This window comes from Chiloscyllium plagiosum, unplaced genomic scaffold (assembly GCF_037043375.1).
Source record: "Chiloscyllium plagiosum isolate Xiang-an unplaced genomic scaffold, Cpla_swu_hap1 HiC_scaffold_7, whole genome shotgun sequence".
NCBI classification, from domain to species: Eukaryota; Metazoa; Chordata; class Chondrichthyes; order Orectolobiformes; family Hemiscylliidae; genus Chiloscyllium; species Chiloscyllium plagiosum.
The window spans coordinates 39,166,458-39,192,799 of record NW_028270145.1 but is presented as its reverse complement, the minus strand read 5'-3'; the positions used below and the strand labels follow the sequence as shown (position 1 = coordinate 39,192,799).

Here is a 26,342-nt window from a genome sequence, read left to right as displayed (position 1 = left end):
CCCTCCACCACCATATCTTCTACCTTTGAGCCAGTTCAGTATCCAAATGGCTAGTTTTCCCCATATTCCATGAGATCTCACCTTATTAACCAGTCTCCCATGGGGAACCTTGTGGAAGGCCTCACTGAAGTCCATTAGATCACATCTACCACTCTGCCCTCATCAATCTTCTTTGTTACTTCTTCAAAAAACTATTCAATCAAGTTTGTGAGACATGATTTCCCATGCACAAAGCTATGTTGACTATCCCTTGTCAGTTCTTTCCTTTCCAAATACATGTACATGCTGTCCCTCAGGATTCCCTCCAACAACTTGCCCACCACTGATGTCAGGCTCACTGGCCTATAGTACTCTGGCTTGTCCTTACCACCCTTCTTAAATAATGGCACCACGTTAGCCAACCTCCAGACTTCCGGTACCTCACTTGTGACTATCAACGATACAAATATCTCAGCAAGAGGCTTAGCAATCACTTCCCTAGCTTTCTGCAGAGTTCCAGGGTACACCTGATAAGGTCCTGGGGATTTATGCACCTTCATGCGTTTCAAGACATCCAGCACTTCCTCCTCTGTAATATGGACATTTTTCAAGATGTCACCATTTATTTCCCTCCATCCTATATCTTCCATGTCCTTCTCCACAGTAAACGCTGATGCAAAATACTCGCTTAGTCACATGTCCTGTGACTCCACACAAAAGCCGCCTTGCTGACTTTCAGGGGCCCTATTCTCACTGCTGTTTGTCATTTTTAAAAAAGACCTGGATGAGGGCGTAGAAGGATGGGTTAGTAAATTTGTGGATGACACTAAATGTCAGTAAAGTTGTGGATAGCGTTGTAGGTTACAGAAGGACATAGATAAGATGCAGAGCTGGGCTGAGAGATGGCAAATGGAGTTTAATGTGGAAAAGTGTGAGGTGATTCACTTTGGAAGGAGCAACAGAAATAAAAAAAGAGTACTGGGCTAATAGTAAGATTCTTGGTAGTGTAGATGAGTAAAGAGATCTCTGTGTCCACGTACATAGATCCTTGAAAGTTGCCACCCAGGTTGATAATGTTGTTAAGAAGGCATTTGGTGTGTTAACTTTTTATTGTAGAGGGATTGAATTTAAGAACCATAAGGTCATGCTGCAGCTGTACAAAACTCTGTTGCAGCCAAACTTGGAGTATTGCATACACTTCTGATCACAGCATCATAGGAAGGTGATAAGCTTTGGAAAGGGTTCAGAGAAAAACTAGGGTGTTGTCTGGCATGGAAGGAAGGTCTTATGAGGAAAGGCTGAGGGACTTGAGGCTGTTTTTGTTGGAGAGAAGGTTGAAAGTGACTTCATAGAGGCATTAGATAATCAGAGGGTTAGATAGGGCAGACAGTAAGAGCCTTTTTCCTCAGATGGTGATGGCTAGCACGAGGGGACATAGCTTTAAATTGAGGGGTAATAGATATAGAGCAGATGTCAGAGGTAGTTTCTTTACTCAGAGTAGTAGGGGCGTGGAACACTGCCTGCAACAGTAGTAGACTCGCCAACTTTAAAGGCATTTAAATAATGATTCGATAAACATATGGATGAAAATGGAATCGTGTCGGTTAGATGGGCTTCAGATTGGTTTCACAGGCTTGCACAATATGAGGGCTGAAGGGCCTGTACTGTGCTGAAATGTTCTATGTTGTGGTAAGTGGCAGAGCCCATAGAAGCATTAAGATTAGATTAGATTAGATTAGATTAGATTACCTACAGTGTGGAAACAGGCCCTTCGGCCCAACAAGTCCACACCGACCCGCCAAAGCGCAACCCACCCATACCCCTACACTTGCCCCTTCACAATTGGCAATTTAGTATGGCCAATTCACCTGACCTGCCCATCTTTGGACTGTGGGAGGAAACCGGAGCACCCGGAGGAAACCCACGCAGACACGGGGAGAATGTGCAAACTCCACACAGTCAGTCGCCTGAGACGGGATTTGAACCCAGGTCTCTGGTGCTGTGAGGCAGCAGTGCTAACCACTGTGCCACCGTGCCGCCCCATACAGAGGGATCTAGGCATACAGGTCCACAGTTCCCTGAAGGTGGCAACACAAGTGAAAGGATGATCAAATAAAGCAAACAGCAAGTTGCCTTCATCAGTTGGGGCGAGTGTATAAAAAAAATTGTCCAGTCATGTTGAGGCTGTATAGAACTTGAGTTAGGCCATATTTGAAATATTGCCTACAATTCTGGTTACCACATTACCAGAAGGATGTGGAGGCTTTGGAAAGGGTACTGAAAGTTTACCAGGGTGTGGTCTGGTTTGGAGGGTATGATCTGTGAGGAGAGATTGGACATTGTTGATTTGTCTTCACTTGAACAGAGGCTGCAGGGTGACTTGATAGAGTTTACAAAATAATGAGAAGCATGGATAGATGAGAGGGCTTCTCATTATTTATTCTCCCAGGGGACAAATATCAACTTTTCTCGGAGACACAGGAAGCATGATGGTACAGTGGTTAGCACTGCTCCCCTCAGCACCAGGGATCCAGGAGTTTGATTTCATCCTTGGTTAACTGTGTGGAGTTTGCACATTTTCTCCATGTCTGTGTGGGTTTTCTCCAAGTGCTCCAGTTTCTTCCCACAGTCCAAAGATGTGCAGGTAAGGCAGATTGGTCGTACTAAATTGTCCATAGTGTCCAGGTTAGGCAGATTAGGCATGCTTAACATGGGGTTACAGGGATAGAGTAGGGAGCTGGATCTGGGTCTAGGTGGGATGCTCTTTGGAGAGTTGGTGGAGATTCAATGGGCCGAATGGCCTCTACTGTTCTATAGGTTTAAGGTAAAAGGGAAAAAGTTTAAAGGAGATAGGAGAGGCAAGTTGTTTTTTACAAAAGGGTAAGTGCCTGGAATGCATTGCCAGAGAGGTGCTGGTAGAAGCAGATACAACAACGACATTTAAGAGATGATTTGGAGATGCCGGTATTGGACAGGGGTGTACAAAGTTAAAAATCACACAACACCAGGTTATAGTTCAACAGGTTTAATTGGAGGCACACTAGCTTTCGGAGCGGTGCTCCTTCATCAGGTGGCAGTGGAGGGCTCAATCCTAACACAGAATTTATAGCAAATATAAACTATATAGCAAAATATAAACTATATAGCAAATATAGTGTGATGTAACTGAAATTATACATTGAAAAATTGATTGTCTGTTAAGCCTTTCATCTGTTAGAATAAAGTGATAGTTTCACTTCTTTCATGTGTAAATCACAAAATCTTTTTTTAAAAAAGTTGCATTCTCGGGTTAGCTGTTAACAATGGTGATAGCCAGACAATATGTTGAAGGTGTTAGTCCTCTGTATTCTCGGTCTATGCCATGATGTTTAGATTGATTCTAATCTAAAAAGTGAGATAACGGAGTTTTACATGAATTCATGCATTTTTTTTAGCAAAGTACAATGTAACCCTGCAAGTACAAATTCACCCCACAAAATATATGCGCGCATGTGGGTCTTTGTCTGTGTGTGTGCGCGCGCGCGTGCGTGTGTCTGTCTGTCTCTGTCTGGGTGGGTTTGTGGTTGTGAGTGTGAGAAAGTGCATGTATGTGTGTGTGTGTAGTGAGTGCAGAGTGTCTTAAATCTGTGAGAGGGTGCATGTGGGAGTGTGGGAGTGTGTGTGTCTGTAAGGGTGTGTGTGGGTGTCTGTGTGCACGTCTGTGTAAGTGTGTGTCTGTGTATGTGTGCGTGCGTGTGTATAGGAGTGCGTGTGCGTGTGTACAGTGCAATAGTAGTCACCTGTAATGTGACATGAACCCAAGGTCCCATTTAAGAGCCATCTTGATAGAGACATGTATAGGCAGGATATAGAGGGATATGGACTGCTACAGGCAGAGGGCTTTTAGTTCAGAAGGGCATCAAACAATGGCAAACTTGGTGAGCTGAAGAACCTGTTCCTGTGCCATACTATACTCTTTGTTTTTATTTGTGAAACAAATTCTTGTTCATAAAATGGTGTTAAAACTGCCTCATCTTACAAATGTTTTTGTTTCCTTCATAACAGATTTCTATCAAGAGCACAAAGAGAGGTTAGACCAAAGGGTCTGTTTCCACACTGTATGACTATCTATTCTCCAAGATTAACACTACATAACTAAACTCCAGCAGTCTTCCAGGAAGGTTCCTCAATAGCTATCCTGACAAACAAAAGCTTCAAATTATCCTGTTCTAGGCAGGGCAATAACACAATAGCCTCAAACTTGCATACTCCAAAATTTAGGATCAGCATTGAGGATCTGGGACCATCTCGGATAGACTTTGAAGTTATAAACTCAAGCTCATTATGTTTTCAGCTCAAATACATGCATTTTTGACCCCCTACAAAGAATTAATCTAACACCCAAACAGTTTTTAAACTAGCTTGCATGGATCAGTAATTCTAAAGAGGAACATTTGATTAAAATTACTTTGGCACAACCATGACATTCAGTGCTACCAATGAAAGCAACTGCTTGTTAATCGCATTCCTAACTAGGAAATTCCCAAGTGAAGCAGAGAGAAACTAACAACATTCTTACCTGTAGACAAGGCCATCATGATGCCTGCATCTCTTCCAGGAGACAGGAGAAGAAGCAGGTGACAAATTGAGTGGAGGGATCAAACTGTTGACTGATTCGGTTAGCTGTGCACTCTGCAGACAATTAATAAATAATGTTTTCAAACTCTTAGACAGTATGATTCAGTGCAAGTGAAGTAAATGCTAATCCAGCATTTTCCCCTTGAACTATCTTTAACCTGTAGTTTAACTGGAAGACAATTTTACAGAACTTAGTTTCTTCATCTCAATTATTTTACATGCCTTTGTTTAATAGATTGAGACTGTAACATTACTGGCAGTTCAAGATATCAACAAGTTCCAGCTTTAACTTTGTTTTCTACCTGTTTATCTATATTCCTTAGAAGCAGCAAAGGGCTGCTTGGTGTTATTTCCAAATTGCATTCCAGAGCTAAATCCTTCATCTCCACAGGCGTTTTATTATCCTTGGTTGCAGCTAATAAAGCTGCAGCTTCTGTCAACTCCATCTGCTTTTCGAGAGCGTCTTCGGACAACTGAGAAGCGTCCAGAGTCACGGTTTCCTAGACAACAATTAAACAAAATGATTGGAGTTAGGAAACATTGCTTCAAGTGAGTTACTCTGCTAATTAATGAAAGGAAACCTTCAAAACCTCGTTCTGAAAAATGAAACACCCTAACGACAAATGATAGATTACATAAACTAAAAAATATTGTAGGTTACAATGGCACTTGTGTGGTCCTAGATAAGGTTTGATTAAAGATGACATATACTTCAGGCCTTGTCTTGTTCTCATACAATGATCTCAACCATATTTTCCAACAGGAATCACTGAGTAATGAGCAGTATTAAAAGTCCTTAAGGGTTCTTAATCCTAAATTCTGAGTGTTTTGGGGTCTGAGTGGAGATATCAAAAATATTCCAAATGCAGCATACCTGAATACTAGAGTGCACAGTTATAAAGTCAGATGTAAATTGTTAGGGCACACAAAGGGAATTTCACTTAAAAAGGTGTTGCAACTGAGAATTATTTTTTTTTAAATTGGCTGAATATTAACAAAAAACAGCTGGTGATGCCAAGCTTTAAATTACAGAACACAAATTTGTATATATAACCCATACAAAATGGGTTAATGCTCTCAAATCAGCTGGCATGGATACAATGTTAAACATTTGCTTTTAAATTTAAAGCAAACTGCTATTCCCGCTGGTTCTCTATTTTACCTTTGCAGCACATAGGTGCTTGTAGATTTCGTTTATTTGGCGTATCCTATACTCTAGTTCTGCTATCTGGGCTTGAAGCCATGTCCACCGGCTTGCAACTTCAGCTCGATCAATGATCCATCTCCTTTCTGACCTGTACTTACTGTAAAACAAAATTGTTTATAATTTCATTTTGACCGATTTAACAATTTACCAACCTGGTCTCCACTCAATATTTGCATTGCTTCATCTTAGAGGACAACAATTTGATATTCTAAAGTCATAAAGAGTTATTAAAATGTATCAATAATACTATGCACAATTTGGATGCTGAAACATTATTCCTCTCTCTGCAAATGCGATCAAAATATTAGTTAATATTGCAGTCAAGGAGGTTAAAACTTCATCATCCTTGGCTGCTACCTAACCAAAACCCTGGTTAAATTACTTTTGAGCTTTTCACACGATTCCCCATGGCTCAAGTTGCTCATGGTATAATTTTATCTCAGGATCTTGGTGGCATTCCTAATATATTAATTTTTGTTTTGTCTTACTTGCTCTTTTTAGATTAGATTAGATTACTTAGTATGGAAACAGGCCCTTCGGCCCAACAAGTCCACACCGCCCCGCCGAAGCGCAACCCACCCATACCCCTTCATTTACCCCTTACCTAACACTACGGGCAATTTAGCATGGCCAATTCACCTGACCTGCACATCTTTGGACTGAGAGGGGAAACCGGAGCACCCGGAGGAAACCCACGCAGACACAGTGAGAACGTGCAAACTCCACACAGTCAGTCGCCTGAGGCGGGAATTGAACCTGTGTCTCTGGCGCTGTGAGGCAGCAGTGCTAACCACTGTGCCACCGTGCCACCAACTTATGCCGTTCTTCCAAAAAAAAACCTATTCTTTTAACTACACAGTCTTGAATGTCTGAGTAGAAACTTTTAAATATATTGTATTTAATTGAAGTCTTTGTCACAAACTTCCAGATGGAATAAATAGCAAGCCAGAGGAAACTAGGTGGGCTCACTAAGATCATCTATGTTTGCACCAATTCTAGTACAACATAACTGCAATGATCTTTTCTAAATTTTGTCACTGAAAAATAATTGGTTAAGTTGCAGTATATACCAATGTTTTTGGTTTCTTGTTAAAGTACAAATGACCAAGAAACAGAAGTAGGCCTTTCAGAACCCCAAACCTGCTCTACTATTTAATAATGTCATGGTTGACCTGAATGCCCAGAATGTAGATTGGAGGTTACAATTTTCAATAACATTTCATCCTTTGATTAAAAACCTGCCCACCTCTGCCTTAGGTAGATTCAAGGACTCTGGTTCTACCATCTTTTCAAGAGAATGTTATGGAAGGCTCAATCCTGGAGACAAAAAAAAGCCTTGTGTTTTAAATGGGTGACTCATTCATAAACAGTAGCCCCTAGTAATAAATTCAAGAAAAATCCTTGCCACATCCAGCACCTTGTATGTTTCAATTAAGTCAGCTCTTACTTTCTAAACTCCAGTGAATACAGGTCTGGCCTGACCAACCATTCCTCATGAGAGAGGATTCACCGTTGGCAAGCAATAGTGTAGGGAACCTTCTCTGAACTTCTTCCAACACATTTGCTTCCTTCCTTAAGGAAGAAATCCAGTAATGTACATAGTACGCCAGATATAGTTTCAACGTATATTAGATTAGATTAGATTAGATTACATTACATTACAGTGTGGAAACAGGCCCTTCGGCCCAACAAGTCCACACCGACCCGCCGAAGCGAAACCCACCCATACCCCTACATTTACCCCTTACCTAACAGTACGGGCAATTTAGCATGGCCAATTCACCTGGCCCTGCACATTTTTGGATTGTGGGAGGAAACCGGAGCACCCGGAGGAAACCCACACAGACACAGGGAGAACGTGCAAACTCCACACAGTCAGTCGCCTGAGGCGGGAATTGAACCCGGGTCTCTGGCACTGTGAGGCAACAGTGCTAACCACTGTGCCACCCACTATATTGTATAACTGAATAATAACCTCCCTCATTTTGCATTCAATTCTTCTTACAATGGTATTCTACTTGCTTTCCTAAATACTTGATGAGCCACAGTACCGATTGGTGTGGCACACCACTTGTTACATCTTGCCAAACAAAAAGATCCAGTTATGGCTATTCGCTACTAGCCAATATGTGACTGCTACAACATTTTATTTTAGGCATTTGCTTTTGATCTTTACTTCACTTTTTCAAATGACCTCCTGGAAATCTAATTACAGTACATCCACTGGCTTCCATTTAGCTATGTTATGAAGGTGTAAGGGGTACAGTATTTTTAAGAGAGTTAAACGCTAGCAGAACTACCTGATACAGCACAGAGTGTTCTGAATACGGAACAATGTAACAATTGGTCGAAGTGCTAGATTCACTGGGTTGCCTGGACATGACAAAACAAATTCAAATTCAGCCAGTCAATTTAAATTATACCCCCCCCAAATAAAAACCTCCAATCAAGTTTGAATTTAGTATATCGACGATATTAAAACCCAAATGAAACTAATCTGACGCTTTGGGCTTTAAGACCAGGAAAAATTGAACAGTTGAGGGATTACTGCCAAAAGACCAACAGATGTAGGCTGCTAGTCAAAACTCTGAGGGGTACCTGACTAGAGGAGGAGTTTGCACATAGAAAAACATTTACACCATCCTGCAGAGCAAATCGACAGAGGAAGATATAAAGAGATTTGACCGCTGGCTGGTTTTGAAATCTGAATTTCAGTAAATCTTAATTGGGTGTTTATAGAAGGGAAAGGAGGTGTAAATAATTGTTAGTTAATTATTCTCTTGTGATATTTTAAGAATAAAGTTGTTAATGTTTACTTTAAATAGTTCTTGGCCTCTCGAATTTTCACAGATTACTGCATGGGATAGATCTTTTCTGCGTTGCTGGTTTAGAACATAGAACAGTACAGCACAGAACAGGCCCTTCAGCCCACGATGTTGTGCCGACCACTGATCCTCATGTATGCACCCTCAAATTTCTGTGACCATGTGCATGTCCAGTAGTCTCTTAAATGTCCCCAATGACCTTGCTTCCACAACTGCTGCTGGCAACGCATTCCATGCTCTCACAACTCTGTGTAAAAAGAACCCGCCTCTGACATCCCCTCTATACTTTCCTCCAACCAGCTTAAAACTATGACCCCTCGTGTTAGTCATTTCTGCCCTGGGAAATAGTCTCTGGCTATCGACTATCTATGCCTCTCATTATCTTGTATACCTCAATTAGGTCCCCTCTCTTCCTCTTTTTCTCCAATGAAAAAAGTCCGAGCTCAGTCAACCTCTCTTCATAAGATAAGCCCTCCAATCCAGGCAGCATCCTGGTAAACCTCCTCTGAACCCTCTCCAAAGCATCCACATCTTTTCTATAATAGGGCGACCAGAAATGGACGCAGTATTCCAAGTGCGGTCTAACAAAAGTTTTATAGAGCTGCAACAAGATCTCACAACTCAAACTATCCCCCTGTTAATGAAAGTCAAAACACCATATGCTTTCTTAACAACCCTGTCCACTTGGGTGGTCATTTTAAGGGATCTATGTACCTGCACACCAAGATCCCTCTGTTCCTCCACACTGCCAAGAATCCTATCCTTACTCCTGTACTCAGCTTTCACATTCGACCTTCCAAAATGCATCACCTCGCATTTATCCAGGTTGAACTCCATCTGCCACCTCTCAGCCTATCTGTGCATTCTATCAATGTCCCGCTGCAGACTACAACAGCCCTCTATACTGTCAATGACACCTCCAACCTTTGTGTCGTCTGCAAACTTGCTGACCCATCCTTCAATCCCCTCATTCAAGTCACTAATAAAAATTACAAACAGTAGAGGCCAAGGACAGAGCCTTGTGGAACACCACTCACCACAGACTTCCAGGCAGAATATTTTCCTTCTACTACCACTCGCTGTCTTCTGTTGGCCAGCCAATTCTGTATCCAGACAGCTAGGTTCCCTGTACCCCATTCCTCCTGACCTTCTGAATGAGCCTACCATGGGGAACGTTATCAAATGCCTTGCTGAACGTTATCAAATGCCATCCACAGCTCAACCCTCATCAACTTTTCTAGTCATATCCTCAAAGAACTTGATAAGGTTTGTGAGGCATGACTTGCCCCTCACAAAGCCATGTTGACTGCATTTAATCAAGCCATGCTCTTCCAGATGGTTATAAATCCTATCCCTCAGAATCCTTTCTAACACCTTGCAGACGACAGACGTGAGACTGACTGGTCTGTAATTGCCGGGGATTTCCCTATTTCCTTTCTTGAAGAGAGTAATTACATTTGCCTCTCTCCGGTCCTCAGGTACGACTCCAGTGGAGAGCGAGGATGCAAAGATCTTCGCAAGTGGCGAAGCAATTGCATTTCTCGTTTCCCAAAGCATCCGAGGACAAATCTGGTCCGGGCCTGGCGACTTGTCAATCTTAATGTTTGACAAAATTTTCAGCACATCAGCTTCTTCTATCTTTATCCCCCCATCCAGCATGCACACCTGCTCTTCAAAAGGTTTCATTCACTACAAAGTTCATTTTTTTTGTAAAGACAGAAGCAAAAAACACATTTAGGGCTTCCCCCAACCTCCTCAGGACTCCACACGCAAATTCCCTATGCTGTTAAAAATCACACAACACCAGGTTAAAGTCCAACAGGTTTAATTAGAAGCACACTAGCTTTCGGAGTGACGCTCCTTCATCAGGTGATTGTAGAGGGCTCAATCGTAACACAGAATTTATAGCAAAAATTTTTGCTGTGTTACAATTGAGCCCTCGACAATCACCTGATGAAGGAGCGTCACTCCGAAAGCTAGTGTGCTTCCAATTAAACCTGTTGGACTATAACCTGGTGTTGTGTGATTTTTAACTTTGTACACCCCAGTCCAACACCGGCATCTCCGAATCATTCCCTATGCTATCCCTGATTGGCCCTACTCTTTCTTTGACCATTCTCTTATTCCTCACATAAGTGTAAAATGCCTTTGTGTTCTCCCTAATCCGTTCTGCCAAGCCTTTCTCGTGCCCCCTCCTGGCTCTCCTCAGACCATTTTTGAGATCCTTCCTCACCTGCCTGTAATCCTCTAGAGCTGAACTTGACCCTAGCTTCCTCCACCTTATGTAAGCTACCTTCTTCCTTTAGACGAGAAGCTCCACCGCTCTCGTCATCAAGGTTCCTTTATCTTACCACTTCTTGCCTGTCTCAGAGGGACATATTTATTCATCACTTGCAACAACTGTTCCTTAACAGTCTCCACATGTCTATAGTGCCTTTACCATGGAACAATTGCTCCCAATCAATGCTTCCTAACTCATGTCTAATCGCATCATAGTTTCCTCTTCCCCAATTAAATATCCTCCCATTTTGCCTAATCCTCTCCTTCTCCGTAGCTATGTAGAATGTGAGGCAGTTGTGGTCACTATCTCCAAAATGCTCTCCCACCACAAGATCTGATACCTGCCCCGGCTCGTTTCCGAGCACCAAGTCTAGAATGGCCTCTCCCCTCGTTGGCCTGTCAACGTTCTGAGTTAGGAAACCCTCCTGAACACACCTTACAAAAACAGCTCCATTCAAATCTTCTGCTCGAAGGAGGTTCCAATCAATATTGGGAAAGTTAAAGTCACCCATTACAACAACCCTACTACGTCCACACTTTTCCAAAATCTGCCGACCTATGCTTTCTTCCATCTCCCTGCTGCTATTGGGGGGCCTGTAGTGAACCCCTAACGAGGTGACTGCTCCCTTGCTGTTCCTAAATTTCCACCCATACTGACTCAGTAGGCAGACCTTCCTCGACAATGGAAGTTTCTGTAGCTGTGATACCCTCTCTGATTAGTAGTGCTACACCCCCTCCTCCCTATTCTTTTTAAATGCTCTAAACCCTGGAATATCCAGCAACCATTCCTGCCCCTGAGAAACCCATGTCTCTGTTATGGCCACAACATCATAGCACCAGGTACTGATCCATGCTCTAAGTTCATTACTTTTATTTATGATACTCCTTGCGTTAAAGCAAACACACTTTAACTGATCCCTGGGTTCCTTCCCAGGAAAATTCTTCCCACTATCTGGTCTACCTCTTGCTATTGCCTCATCTGCATCAACTCTCACCTCTGATATACAGCTCAGGTTCCCACCCCCCTGCCATACTAATTTAAACCCTCTCGAACTACTCGAGCAAACCTTCCACCCAGGACATTGGCCCCCTTCCAGTTCAGATGCAACCCATCCTTCTTGTACAGGTCCCACCTTCCCCAGAAGGCATCCCAACTACCTCCCTCCTACACCAGCTGCGCAGCCACGTGTTAGAGCTGCGCCTGCTCCCTGTTCCTCGCCTCGCTATCTCGTCGCACCGGTAGTAAACTAGAGAAGACTATTCTGTTCATCCTGCTTTGCAGCTTCCATGCTAACTCCCTGAAATCACTTTTTATATCCTCGATCCTTTTCCTGGCTATATCATTAGTGTCAATATGTGCCTCTTATGTGTGCCAATATAGTGCCAATTTAAATTAAGCAGGAGGGTTTACCCCATGTTGTAACAGTTATAGCATGTCTACTTTCTCAAAAGAACTGTAACAGATATCCTTGTTGCAATAGGTCAAGTGCTGGAAAATAAAAATTAGAATAGTTAAGTGGCTATTTTTTGACCAATGCAGACCTGATGGGCTGAAGGACTTCTGTCTGTGCTACAACTACATGTTCAACATGTTTTCTCTTCCCCAAGATTATGTAAATTCTTATTACCTTGAACTCAAAGTGTCCTGCTGGGAACTTCTTACATGACAGACACTAAACTAATCTGCCTGTATTTTCCTAATTCATCTCTCTTGCTTTTTCAATGGAGGATTACCCGATATTCAGCTAGAATGGAACCTTCCCTGAATTTAGGGTGTTTGGGAAAATTAAAATGAATGTGTCAATAATCTCAAGAGCTATGCAAGTCCTTAGGATAAAGTCCATCACAACCTAGGCACTTGTCAACCCACAGTTCCAAACACTTACTCAGCTTTCTTATAGAGTCGAAGAGTTATATGACATGGAAAATCGACCCTTTGGTCCTACTTGTCCAGAAGAAAAAGATGCATGGAAACCACAGTGACTTGGCTACGTGGAATACAGAACAGAAAATGAAGATACGTGCAGCGCAGGAACAGACCCTTCGGCCCAGGACATTGTGCAGAACATTATGTCAAGGTAATCCCTTCTGCCTGTCCTTGGTCCAAATCACACTATTGTTGCATATTCATGTGCTTATCTAAAAGTCCCTTAAACGCCCCTAACTGCCTCCATGATCACCACCACCCCGGCAATACATTCTAGACTACCACTAGGTTAAAAAAAAACTTGTCATTCACATCTCCTTTGAACTTGCCCCCTCACCTTAAATGCATGCCACCTAGTTTTAGGCATTTCAACTCTGGGGAAAGATTCTGACCATCAAACCTATCTAAGCATCTCAATTTTATAGACTTCTATCAAGTCTCCTCTTACCCTTTGCTGCTCCAGAGAAAACAAGTTTTACTAGCCTCTCCTTATAGCTCATACCTTTAATCCTAGCAGCATCTACATTTTCATCTCTCTGCACTCTCTCCAAAGCCTCCACAACCTTCCTGTAACATGGCAACCACAACTGAATGCAATACTCCAACTGTGGTTTAACCAACATCTTACATAGCTGCAACACAATATCCTGATTCTTGTACTCAATTTGCCAACCAATAAAGGCAAGCATGCCATACACTTTCTTTACCACCCTATCTACTTACGTGGCCACTTTCAGGAAGCTATGGACTTGAACCCTAAGATCCGTCTGTACATCTGTGCTGTTGAGGGTCCTGCCACTTTTCCTTAACATTTGATCTCCCAAATGACCTCACACTTACCTGGATTCAACTCCACAAACAGCAGAGGTCTCAGTATGGATTCTTGCAGAACACCACTATTCATGCCCCTCCAGCCTGAAAAATACCCTTCTACCACTACCCTCTTCCTTCTACAGGCAAGCTCATTCTGAATCCACACAGCCAAGTCACGTGGATCCCATACATTTTCATCTTCTGGATGAGCCTACCAGGAGGGACCTTGAAGAAAGCATAAACAATATCAGTGTAAACATCCACAGCCCCAGAAGTCTCAATAATCCAAGAAACTGAAACCCTGCCTCCTGCACCAGCTCCTTAGCCACACATTCAAATGTCCTAGTTTTCTGTTGCCTTGCCTCACTAGCGAACGACACTGGTAATAAACCAGGGATTACTACCCTCAAGGTCCTGATTTTCAGTCGCTTTCCTAATTCCCTGTATTCATTCCACAGGATCTCATCCCTCTTTCTACCTCTGTCATTGGTACCAATGTGAACAATGACCTGTCTACTCACTCTCTCAAGAATTTCATGTAACCATTCAGAGATTACCTTGACCCTTGCACCAATGAGGCAACACAGCATCTTAGAGTTTTAAACTTGGTCACAGAAGTATCTGTGCCCCTATCTAGGGATCTCCTACCACTATCTTGCCTGACCCTGCTCTACAGCAGAGCTAGTTGTAGTGCCACAAACCTGACTGCTGCTGTTATACCTGAGAGGCTATTCCCCCCAACAGTATATCTGTTTTGAGAGGGGAACAGCCACAGGAGACTCCTGAACTACCTGCCTGCCTCTCCAGTCATCAATCTACTTGACTGAACCTGTGGTGTGCTCAACTCCCCGTACCTAGTGTCTATCTCACACTTTGTCCCCTCTTTGCTCCTCTGTGTCCAACTGCGGCTCCAACTGAACAGCGTGGTCTGTGAGAAGCTACAGCTAGTCACACTTACTGCAGAATAGTTGTCAGGGACAATAGACTGCTCCCTGATCTCCCATATGTGGCAGAAGGAGCACACCATTGCCCAATCTGCCATCTCTGCCCCTTTACACTAAAAGAGAAAAGAAATTCACCTTGCTCACCTTACTTGCGTGATTGTGTGGCTCACTCCGCTGGTCAGTCATAGAGTCCTCCAGACAAGCCCTTTGGCCCAAACTTGCCCATGTCAACAAAAACATCAGGCTACACTATCCCCACTTGGCCCAAATCCTTCTAAATGTTTCCTATCCATGTATTTATCCAAATGCCTTTTCAGTGTTATTAATGTACTCACCTTAACCACTTCCATCGCAGCTCATTCCATGTGCGTAATGCACCCTGTGTAAAAAAGTTGCCCTTCAGGCTCCCTTTTCTTTCCGCTCTAACTTTAATCTGATGCCCTCTAGTTCTCGATTCCCCAACCCTGGGAAAAAGGCTGAGCACATTCACCCTATCCATGCCTCTCACGATCTTATACACTTCTTTAAGATGACCCCTTGGTCTCCTACACTCTAGAGAAAAAGCATCTTAGCTTGGTTAACCTCTCCCTATAACACAGACCATCGAGTCCTGACAACATTGTTGTAAATATCTTCTGCACTCTTTCCAGTTTAATAACATCCTTCCTATAACAAGGTAACCAAAACTGAACACAATATACTAAGTGCAGCCTCACCAACATCCTCTACAACTGCAACATAACTTCCCAACTTCTATACTCAATGCCCTGATTGATGAAGGCCAGTGTGCCAAAAGCCTTCTTCACTGCCCTGTCTACCTGCGACTTCACTTTGAGAACTGTGAACCTGAACTCCAAGATCACGCTGTTCTACTGCAGTCTTTACGGCCCTACCATTCACCATGAAACTACTACCTTGATTTCACTTTCCAAAATGCAAGACCTCACACTTAGCTATATTAAACTCCATTTGCCATTTCACAGCACGTTTCCCCAGCTGATCAAAGTCCTGCTGCAATTTCTGATAACCTTCCTCACTGTCCACGATACCACCCATTTTAGTGTCATCAGCAAACTTAAATCATGTTTTGTACATTTTGATCCAAATCATTGATATAGATAACAAACAGTAATGGGCCCAGCACCGACCCAAGGCACTCCACTAGTCACAGGTCTCCAGTCTGACAAGCATCCCTCCACTATTACCCTTTGCTTCCTACCAACAAGCCAATTGTGCATCCAATTTGCCAGCTTCTCCTAAATTCCATGTGCTCTAACCTTCCACAGCAGTCTACCATGTGGAAACTGATCAAAGGCCTCACTGAAATCTAGTCACTTCAAAACAACTCTAACAAATTTGTGAGGCAAGATCTCCCATTCAAAGCCATGCTAACTACTCCTAATCAAACACGTCTTTCCAAATGCATGTACATCTTCTCTCCCGGAATCTTCTCAAATAACATACCTACCATAGATATTAAGCTTGCTGGTCCATAGAGTTTTTTCTTTGTAACCCTCTTGAATAAGGACACAACATTCACTACCCTCCAGTCTTCCGGGACCTCACCTATGACTAACAAGGGTGCAAAGATAATCAGCCAGGGCCCCCTCAATTTCTTGTCTAGTTTCTTGCAGTTTTACTGGATATATCTCGTCTGGAGGAGAAAGTGAGGACTGCAGATGCTGGAGATCAGAGCTGAAAATGTGTTGCTGGAAAAGCGCAGCAGGTCAGGCAGCATCCAAGGAACAGGAGAATCGACGTTTCGGGCATAAGCCCTTCTTCAGGATGCCCGAAACGTCAATTCTCCTGTTCCTTGGATGCTGCCTGACCTGCTCCGCTTTTCCAGCAACACATTTTCAGCTCTATATCTCGTCTGGACCAGATTTATCCACTCTCATACATTCTAATACATCCAATACCTCCTCTACTGTGAATAGAACTGGCGCTAAGGTATCACCACTAACTTCCCCAAGTTCCTAAGTCTTCAAGTCTTTCTCCATGGTAAACACAGAAGAGAAATATTCATTGAGGACATTGCCCATCTTCTGTGTTCTGCACATTTACATCCACTCAGGACCTTGAGGGGTTGTGGTGACTGAGCAGACTTCTCCCAGAATGCTCCTCTGCAAAGCAAAGTCTCTGTCACCCACATGTGCACCAGGAATTAATCCCTTTCAACTCCATAAAAGGGTATTATTTTCTCCATTACAACTGTGAACATCCATCACCACACACCCCTCAGGATATTTTTAATGAATATTTCTCCTTGGTGTTTACTGAGGAGAGAATCATGGATGCTAAGGAAATAAGAGAAACAAGTTGGGATGTTTTGGATCACATATTTGCAGCCTTAAAGTGCATTAAGGTGGATAAATCCCCTGGGTCTGATCAAGCCCATCATCGGACATTATGGGAGGCGAGGGAAGGAATTGCAGAGGCCCTTACAAAGATTTTTGCTTCATCTTTATCAACTGGTGATGTTCTAGAAGACTGGAGGGTGGCTAATGTTGTTCCATTGATTAAGAAAGGTAGCAAAGACAATCCAGGGAACTACAGGCCAGTCAGCCTGATATCAGTGGTAGGCAAGTTGAAGACGAAACTGAGGAACACAATCAATCAATATTTGGATAGTCAGGGTCTGATTAGGGATAGTCAGATTGGATTTGTGCGCAGGAAATCATGTCCGACAAATCTTTTAGAGCTTTTCGAAGAGGTAACCAAGAGGATAGATGAGGGTAGGGCAGTGGATGTTGTCATGAAGGTTAGATTGCATGGGATCCAGGGAGAGCTAGCTAACTGGACTGAAAATTAGCTCAATGGTAAGAAGCAGAGGGTGATGGTTGAAGGTTGTTTCTCAGACTGGAGGCCTGTGACTACCGGTGTGCCCATTGGTCGGTGCTGGGACCTTTGTTATTTGTTATTTACATAAATGATCTGGATATGAATGTACAAGACATGATTAGTAAGTTTGCAGATGATACAAAATTAGGGAGGTATCATTGATAGTGAGGAAGGTTTTCAAAAATTACGGAGATCTTAATCAGATGAGCAAGTGGACTGAGGACTGAAGTGCATTTGCCAGTACAGATAAGTGTGAGGTGTTGCACTTTGGAAAGTGAAATCAAGGTAGGACTTATACAGTAAAATGGTAAGGTCCTAAGGAGTGTTGTGGAATAGAGGGACCAAGGAATACAAATACATAGTTAGTTGAAAGCGGTATCATAGGAAGACAGGGTGTTGAAGGCGGCATTTTGTGTGCTGGCCTTCATCAATCAAGGCATGGAAAAAAAGGAGTTGGGATATTATGTTACGGTTGTATAAGTCATTGCTGAGGCCACATTGGGAGTATTGTGTACAGTTTTGGTCACCCTGTTATGGAAAATACATAGTTAAAACTAGAAAGAGTGCAAAGATGATTTACAAGGATGTTGCCGGGACTAATAGGCCCATGTTACAGGGAGAGGTTGGCCAGGATAGGACTTCCATCCATAGAACATAGGAGAATGAGGGTGACCTTATTGAGGTGTATAAAATTATGAAAACTAGGAGAGCATAGGTTTAAGGTGAGAGGGAAAGATTTAAGGACCTGAAAGGCAATTTCTTGAGGCAAACAGTGGTGCTTATACGGAATGGGTTGTAATAGAAAATGGATGAGGCAGGTACAATAGCAACATTTGGATAGATACATGGATAGGAAGGGTGAGGGGGTAGTGGACCAATTGCGAGCAGTTAGAACTAGGAGTGGGCACCACGGTCAGCACTGACCAGTGTGGGCCAGAGCAAGAGTATGTGTATGTGTACGTAAGAATGAGAGTTTTCGTTCTCTGTTCTTTTTAAATTACTCATCTGTTTTAAAATGATTTCTGTTTCACACCTATTACATATAATGTCAAAAGGATCTTCACACAAAAGTCAGAAAATCACTTCCTGGTGTACAATTAATTATATTTTGCAAAGCTGAATCAATTACAGAGATGAAATGGTTCAATTTTACCTAGTTAGTAGAATTGTTTCATGTTAACAGCTGGACAAAACTATACAACAAGTACCATATTACTGAGCAATTACCAGATCACAATCATGGTAATTTACTTGTGTCATTGAATCCAATTACATTGTGATTTTCATTCAATTAACCCTTATAAAAGTTAAAATGTATGTACCCATATGCACCAGTCCACTTCTTGACAAAACATGAAAGTTAAACCATTCAAGCACTTAGACTAAAAGAAGCACCTGAACATTATTCTTCAAATCACACTGCAGATAATCACATGATGTTAAGCTCCACAGAACAACTTTTCGGAGAGCACTTCCCTATTGTCCATCACACCTGGAGTTTATCATTATTAAGTGGATGCTCAGCAGTATCACAAAAGTTCTGGTAAGTAAAACATGACGGACATGGCACTTATTTAAATGAGTGTTCCTCAATCAGCTTTAAAATAAAAACAACCAACTTTCCATTTCTTTTGACTTCAGAGCAATTGTAGCCAATTCACTTTTTTAGTTGTCCATAAGATATGGGTATCATCATCTCGGCCAGCACTTATTGCGCACTCCCTATTGCCATTGAGATGGCAGTGGTCTTCGCGAATGAGAGGGCATTACACCCATTGTATCTGCAGAATTACACTAACCAATTTTGGTTAGCTCATCATGACTATATATCACACAAATATAGATATCCCAAAAATGTATCCTATTCTGATGATATGAAAAACATAATAGAAACCGTACTACAATGAATCAATAATTCAAAGTTCATAAAATGTTCACAGAAATGATCATTTTTCTATACACTAAACCATTTGCACTTATGAAGCCATTATATTCAGTCAAAGTGATCTGATTTACAGGGACCTCTCCCTTCCCAGAGAATTCATGGAAGATTTTTTGTAAAAACAAGTTCAACAAGCACTCATGCTTCTGCTTTGATTTGCATCTAATTCACTCAGCTGATGTCTAAAACGACGACAGTATTAACAATTCTACTTACAACGGCATATTTCTATTCAGTGCAATCTCTTCGCTGTCTGTATCCTCTTCAGTGCTACTGCTGGTTGCGTCGGAATCCACACTTTCTTTAATGTGCGAAAGCAATGCTTTTGAAAAGGACACATACTCATAGAATTCAGAATTGATTGAATTTGAAATGAATCCAGTGTGCACACCACTGTGCTTTATTCCAAAAGGAAAGACAGTCTCAGTATTTGAAATGTCAATTTTGCTTCTTTTTGCCTGCTTTTCAAGCTGGCACTTCATAACATCCTGAATTTTGCACTTAATTTGACACTCAACATGCTTTGCTTGGATGAGTTGTAAATGCTTTTTAAGTCGGCTAGACTTTTTAGCTAGTTCTTGCTGTCTGCTAAGGCACTCAAACAGCTGAGTATTAATTTCATTTTTCCTTATACTTGTGGAACCATGAAGTTGTTTTTCCTCATTTCTCTGCAGGATCAATTGCCTGGTACTATTCAATAAACTTTCAAACTCAAAGTCATCCAGTGCTGGTACTGTATCCCAAGTTTTGTTTGCTTTGACTGGTTTCAACATGACCTTTTGATTTGAAGTCATGCCACCAGCATTGTTAAGGGTCATTGAAACAGAATCACAGGCCAATTTCACCTGATGAGCAGTGCTTAACATGCCCGTACACTCCAAAGCATTGTCTTTCTGGAAGTTTAAGTCTTTCTTGTCATTATTACTACTACTTAGCTCTGCTTCAGGTACAAAATACATTTTGCAAGCTTTAGAAGCAGATACTTGTTTAGTTCTATCACAAGATAATTTTTTGGCAAGAATAACAGCAGAGCTTTTGCTAAACAATGTCTTCCTAATATTTAGTTTACAGTTTAAAGACAGTTTATCCAGTAGAGAATTAGGACTAGTTAACAAGGCTGCATTGCTTGGAATTGCACAGTGAACAGTTATAGATCCATAAGGTACATGTTTCAAATCAGGTGCATCACTGCCAAGCCCACATGTTGCAAATGGATATGCAAGTTGAGACCAAGCAGACTGTGTGTTACTCTCTTCATTCAGCTTCTGCTCTGTAATGGTGTCTTCTTCATGGAAGAATGTATCAGGTTCATTGAAACTGGAAGATAATGAAGACGATAACAGCTGGAATCCATGTGGCTCTGTGGCAGTTTCAGTGAGAGCAGGAGCCATTGTAACCATACAGTGTTGTCCCAGCAATCCCACTGCAATAAAGATATTGCCCCTACAGAACAGATGAGTAAATAAAAACTGATACCGCGAAATATTTGAAGCCATTGCCTTACATAAAATGATATGTAAAGCCTAAATTACAAAAATGATTCTAGAGTTATTCTCTACACAGCATGACCTCCAACACAAATATCTCAGGTACACAAAAATAATTTCAAAAGAAACCATTACATCTCGTCAATTTAAGTCACCTGGCTATGTCATGTTATATTTTAAGATTTAATTTTTAAGTATATGTCTTCTAAGCGACCAAGTGTTCCTGGTGTATTTCTAAAATGGAGTTATTGGAGATAATATTTTTGTTAACCTTACAAGTGATAATTAACTTCAAATGCAGAAAGATAAATTTTTCACTATGTTGGAAGTATGAAACTCTAAACAAATTTATTCAGGATAGGAGACTTTGCCTTTGTGGAAAGATAGGGATGCAGGTGTTGTGTTAGAAAATGTTGAGGGGAGAGTTAAGAGGTGCTTAAAGTCAAGAGATTGGATAGTTAATGAGGAGAAACTACTTCCAGTGGAAAAAAAAGCAAGAGATTTACAATGAGCAAAAGATAAGCATGTCTTAAGGATGACCCTGTCTGAACAATTAGTAGAGACAGATTTAATTCAGCTTTCAAACATGAATTGGACTGCTTACAATTCAATAGTTAAGAAAAAAAAAAATCACAACACCAGGTTATAGTCCAACAGGTTTAATTGGAAGCACACTAGCTTTCGGAGTGTCGCTCCTTCATGTGATAGTGCCTATCACCTGATGAAGGAGCAACGTTCCGAAAGCTAGAGAGTTTCCAATTAAACCTGTTGGACTCAAATCTGGTGTTGTGTGATTTTTAATTTTGTACACCCCAGTCCAACACCGGCATCTCCAAATCATGACTACAATTCAATAGGTATTTTGAAAACTGGGAAGCACTATAGACCAATTGCTTATTTCCATGCTGCAAGATTTCAACAACTGAAATCAGACCAGACCAAAAAAGGCACCTCGCGCTGAAGCAATTAAAACAACGCTCCAAATTCCATTTGGCAGTGTAAAATAACTAAATCGTATTGATCTGCAATCAATTTCAAACCATCTACTTGAATGAATTCATCCACAAGCGTATAGGAAAAGGCATTTAACAACATGGAAAGAAAACCATTAATGGTTAAGCATCACTGTGCTGAAAAACTCTTGGCCTTTTATGACAAAAAGTAGAAAATTAGAAGGGTCTGGCAAATACTACAAGACACTAGTCAGACCACAGGTGGAGAACAGTCAACAGTTTTGGACCCTTTTCTAAGGAAGAGGATGAACATAGGAGACAGTCCAGAGAAGATTTGTTAGGTTGATGAAGGAGCTGTCATATGGAGGAGATATAGAGCAAGTTCTGTACTCATTGAAGAATTAAAAGAGAGGTGATCTTAAAAAGATCAGATTCTTGGGGGACTTAACAAGGTAGATGCAGAAAAGTCATTATCCATTGTTGGAAAATCTCAGACCACAGGACATCTCAGTATGAGGTTATCCTTTTATGGCAGGAATGTGGATCTGTGGAATTCTTTACTGCAGTGATGTTGAGGCTGACCCATTAAGTATAGATGAGGTTGAAACAGATTGTTCATCAGCAAGGGTTATGAAGATAGGGCAGGAAATTAGAATTAAGGATGATCAGATGTACCATGATCTCATTGAACGGCAGAGTATACTCAATGGACTGAGCGGTCAATGTCTTATGGATATTTCTGGGAATAGGCAACACTGGATTGCCAGACAAAACAGACTAAGACGACTCTGACAGAGGGGCATCTGACAGATGAATTTCAATACAGACAAATCAAGTTTACATTTTTATAGCAGTAACATGGAGAGACAATCCAGTTCAATGGTACAATTGAGAGTTCAGGAGCAGAGGGACCTCAGGGTTCAAATGCGATTGAGACCAATCAAATTTAAACAATTAAGGCAGCTTATAGGATTCTTTAGGTTTCTTTAAAAAAAGTGTATAAAATAAAGGAAATGATTGGTCAGACCACATTTCAGTATTGAGTTTAGTTCTAGGCACCTTTGAGCAGATGATTAGGAGATAACCTGGAGGTGTTCAAAATGAACAAATTTGATATGGCAAAGGAGGAAATTCTGTTACCATTAGTAAAATTATCAACAGAGCTAAGAGTGAGACATAGAAACTCTTTCACAGTTGTCAGCTGGAATGCACTGCCTAGGAGAGTACTGAAGGTTGTTTCCATATGAGGTTTCAAATAAGCAGGTACATATTTGAAAATAATGAATTAAGAGGGCTAGAGATTGGGATTAGCTGGGTCATTCATTTAGGAACCAGTACAGACATGGGCTGAATGGCCGCCTTCTCTCCTGTAAAATTCCATGATTGTGTGTGCCTGGATTTAAAAAAAATAGTTGTACTTGTTTCCGTCTGTATGAACTACATTTAGCAAATCAAATTAAAACTGTGATATTTTCAAAGTTCACCATGTAATCAAAGCAGTCAAAATTTGTCTCCCCTCCAATTATTGTTCTAAATATAAATTAACTAAAATTTCTTCCAAGATTCTCTGAAATTGAGAGAGACTACTTCTACCAGTAGGGCAGTTGTAGAATAAAGGAGTCCTCAAAACTACATCTTGGGGTTATTTCAGGGCTCAGTGAAAACCTGGAATTCTTCATCTCAAAAAGCTGACGAGTAGAAAAAAATGAAGATGTCAAAACGCATTAAGTTTTTTTTGCTAGGCATAGCAGTTATCAAACAAAGAAAAATGTTTGAACCTCCGAACTAATTCACAAACATTTTTAAATTTGTGCAGCAGAAAGGAAACAATTCTCTTAAAAGTATGAGTTATGAAGGAGGAAAGCATTACAGGTTCTCCCTGACAGATTTTTTTAAAAATAGTTTGTAAAGTTGCTTTTAATGTTCACATCATTGAAATGGACATCCTAACGTTAACAATATTGCAACACATTTAATCTACCTTTGAACGATGCTTCTTAAACAAACAAACAAACAGTCTCTTGACTGGAACACTACTATGAAAATAAAAACAGCAGACTTTGGGACATGATCAAAAGTAATTACTTTCAAAATTTAATGAGTCCATTCTCCATTATAACAGGTGGAAAAACTGGGTGCACATGACTGCAGAATAGGCTCATTTTTAATCTGGATAGCTCACAAAATATGGGAGCAGATATTTTGAAAAAACTGCACGATAAAAGTGAAGAGCATCAGAAAACGAAAGCCGTTAAAATATCAAACTTAAATCAACGTTGTTTTGTGATTCACATATTGGAGAAACTCAGCAAGTCTGGTTGCGTATCGAGAGAAAAATTTAACCCATTCTCACCTTCCCTCCATTAAACAATTATCAGCTTTGAAAGAAGAAGGTATTTTAAAAATCTGCTTGCACCACCGAAATAACGCAGTGCACTTCTCAATGGAGAAGACTGGGAGGGGTTAAAGGCGCCACACTTTGAACAATTGGGTTAACAAGTCTCAGCCAACCGCTAATGGTCAACTGTACATCGCGCGCGCTTGCACAGTGAGAGCCGTCAGCAAAGGCAGTGCGCGGGCGCGCGCTTGCCCACGTGACCACGCAGCAAAGCTCCGCCGTTGGAGGGTGCAGGGTGCGCGTGCGCGTGCGAACGGGCAGTTTGCTTGCGCTCGCTATCCCTCGGTCTTTCACTCCGTGCAAAACACTTCGATCCTTCCCCCCCTTTCCCGTCGGCGAAAGAAAAAAAACAAGCAATTTATTTTTGGGGAAAAAAAAAGATACGGTACAGAACGAAAAGTGTCCACGACTTTTCCCGCCGTACTTCATCCTTTTCCTGAAAGGCAAGGAGTAAACGCACTTAGATCTTTCCGTCACCGTAGAAATGTCGACTACTGTAGTGGTACGAAAACTTTCGCTAGCCTGTCTGTCTTTCTCTCGCTCACTACCAACTTCTTGTGTTTGTTGTTATCCCCACGTTTCCCCTCCCCGTGGGCACCCTTACAGGCCCATCGACGACAAGCGGGCGGGGACATGTGGTGACATAATTATGATTGACGTCCCCACCATTTCAGGACCAGGTTTTGCCCACTCGATGTTCACCAATTGCCGCAATGCCCCGGGGAAAGGGGCGGAGCCCAGCTACTGCCACTAACCACCCTAGTTGCCACAGAAGCAGTGTATAAGTGAAGGCTCCACCCCCATGTCATGTGAACAGATGGGGCGATGGGAGGCTTGTGATTGACTGACCTGCTCAACAATAATCCCTCCCTCCTTTACAAGCATTTGTGCCTAAGTAAGTCTTATCTCGGGATCCTTTTTTCTTTTGAAAAATTCAACCAGTCGCATTTACATTATCATCGATCTGGGGAGTTAACTGTGTCTCTGGTCACAGAGACTGCCGACCTGCTCAGCACTTCGTCTTTTTGAGTTCAAGGACTCATTGTTTAGATAACATTTTTAGATGAAGAAACTGGGCTACCCCAGCAACCTGTTCTGCTAAACAAAAGTGTTGAAAATTAGGAATTGTTGGCAGAATTAGTATACATACAGTAGAGATACGTAATGAAACTTCAATCTAAACACATACATTTATAAAGTTTGCACTAACAAATGATTAACTAGGAGAAAGTGAGGTCTGCAGATGCTGGAGATCAAAGTTGAAACTTTATTGCTGGAACAGCACAGCAGGTCAGGCAGCATCCAGGGAACAGGAGATTCGACGTTTCGGGCACAGGCCCTTCTTCAGGAATGAGCAGAGAGTGTTCAGCAGGAGAAGATAAAAGGTAGGGAGGAGGGACTTGGAGGAGGGGCGTTGGAAATGTGATAGGTGGAAAGAGGTCAAGGTGAGGGTGATAGGTCGGAGTAGGATGGAGGCGGAGAGGTCAAGAAGAAGACTGCAGGTCAGGAAGGCGGTGCCGGGCTGGAGGGATTCGCCTGAGACAAGGTGGGGGGAGGGGGGATGAAGAAACTGTGAAGTCCAAGTTCATCCCCAGTGGTTGGAGGGTTCCCAGTCGGAAGATAAGACGCTCCTCCTCCGACCGTCGCGTTGTTGTGGTTTGGCGGTGGATGAGTCCAATGACCTGCATATCCTCGGTGGAGTGGGAGGGGGAGTTGAAATGCTGTGCTACAGGGTGGTTGGGTTGGTTCGTCCGGGTGGCCCAGAGGTGCTCTCTGAATCGCTCCGCAAGTAGGTGGCCTGTCTCCCCAATATGGAGGAGGCCACACCGGCTGCAGCGGATGCAGTAGATGATGTGGGTGGAGGTGCAGGTGAATCTGTGGCGGATATGGAAGTTTCTACTACACACCAACCGACTCCCATAGCTACCTGGACTACACCTCCTCCCATCCTGCCCCCTGTAAAAACGCCATCCCATTCTCCCAATTCCTTCGTCATTAGACAATTCTATCCCAATGACTCTATGATAACACATCTACTTCAGCTTCCGCGGCATCTTGTTTTGTGTTTGGCAAACAATTTAAGATGCTGTAAAATATACAAATCGTTTTAAAGACCACACTCTGAACTG

At 42.0% G+C, this 26,342-nt stretch overlaps 1 protein-coding gene across 4 annotated transcripts in view; it reads right to left on the bottom strand.

The window, feature by feature from the left end:
- Positions 1-24,776, bottom strand: part of kansl1l (KAT8 regulatory NSL complex subunit 1-like) — a 95,857-nt gene extending 71,081 nt beyond the window's left edge. The window contains exons 1-5 of one of the 4 annotated variants that reach the window (XM_087988953.1): positions 24,674-24,776; positions 19,592-20,818; positions 5,759-5,900; positions 4,899-5,096; positions 4,538-4,650 (exon numbers count right to left, since the gene is read on the bottom strand). In XM_087988953.1, coding sequence (XP_087845079.1) covers positions 4,538-4,650; positions 4,899-5,096; positions 5,759-5,900; positions 19,592-20,775 — 1,637 coding nt within the window. In that variant the 5' untranslated portion in view covers positions 20,776-20,818; positions 24,674-24,776. Of the gene's footprint in view, positions 1-4,537; positions 4,651-4,898; positions 5,097-5,758; positions 5,901-19,591; positions 20,819-24,602 lie in introns of all 4 variants that reach the window. The other 3 variants (XM_087988951.1, XM_087988952.1, XM_087988950.1) reach the window with 3 other exon arrangements.
- Positions 24,777-26,342: the final 1,566 nt, after the last annotated feature.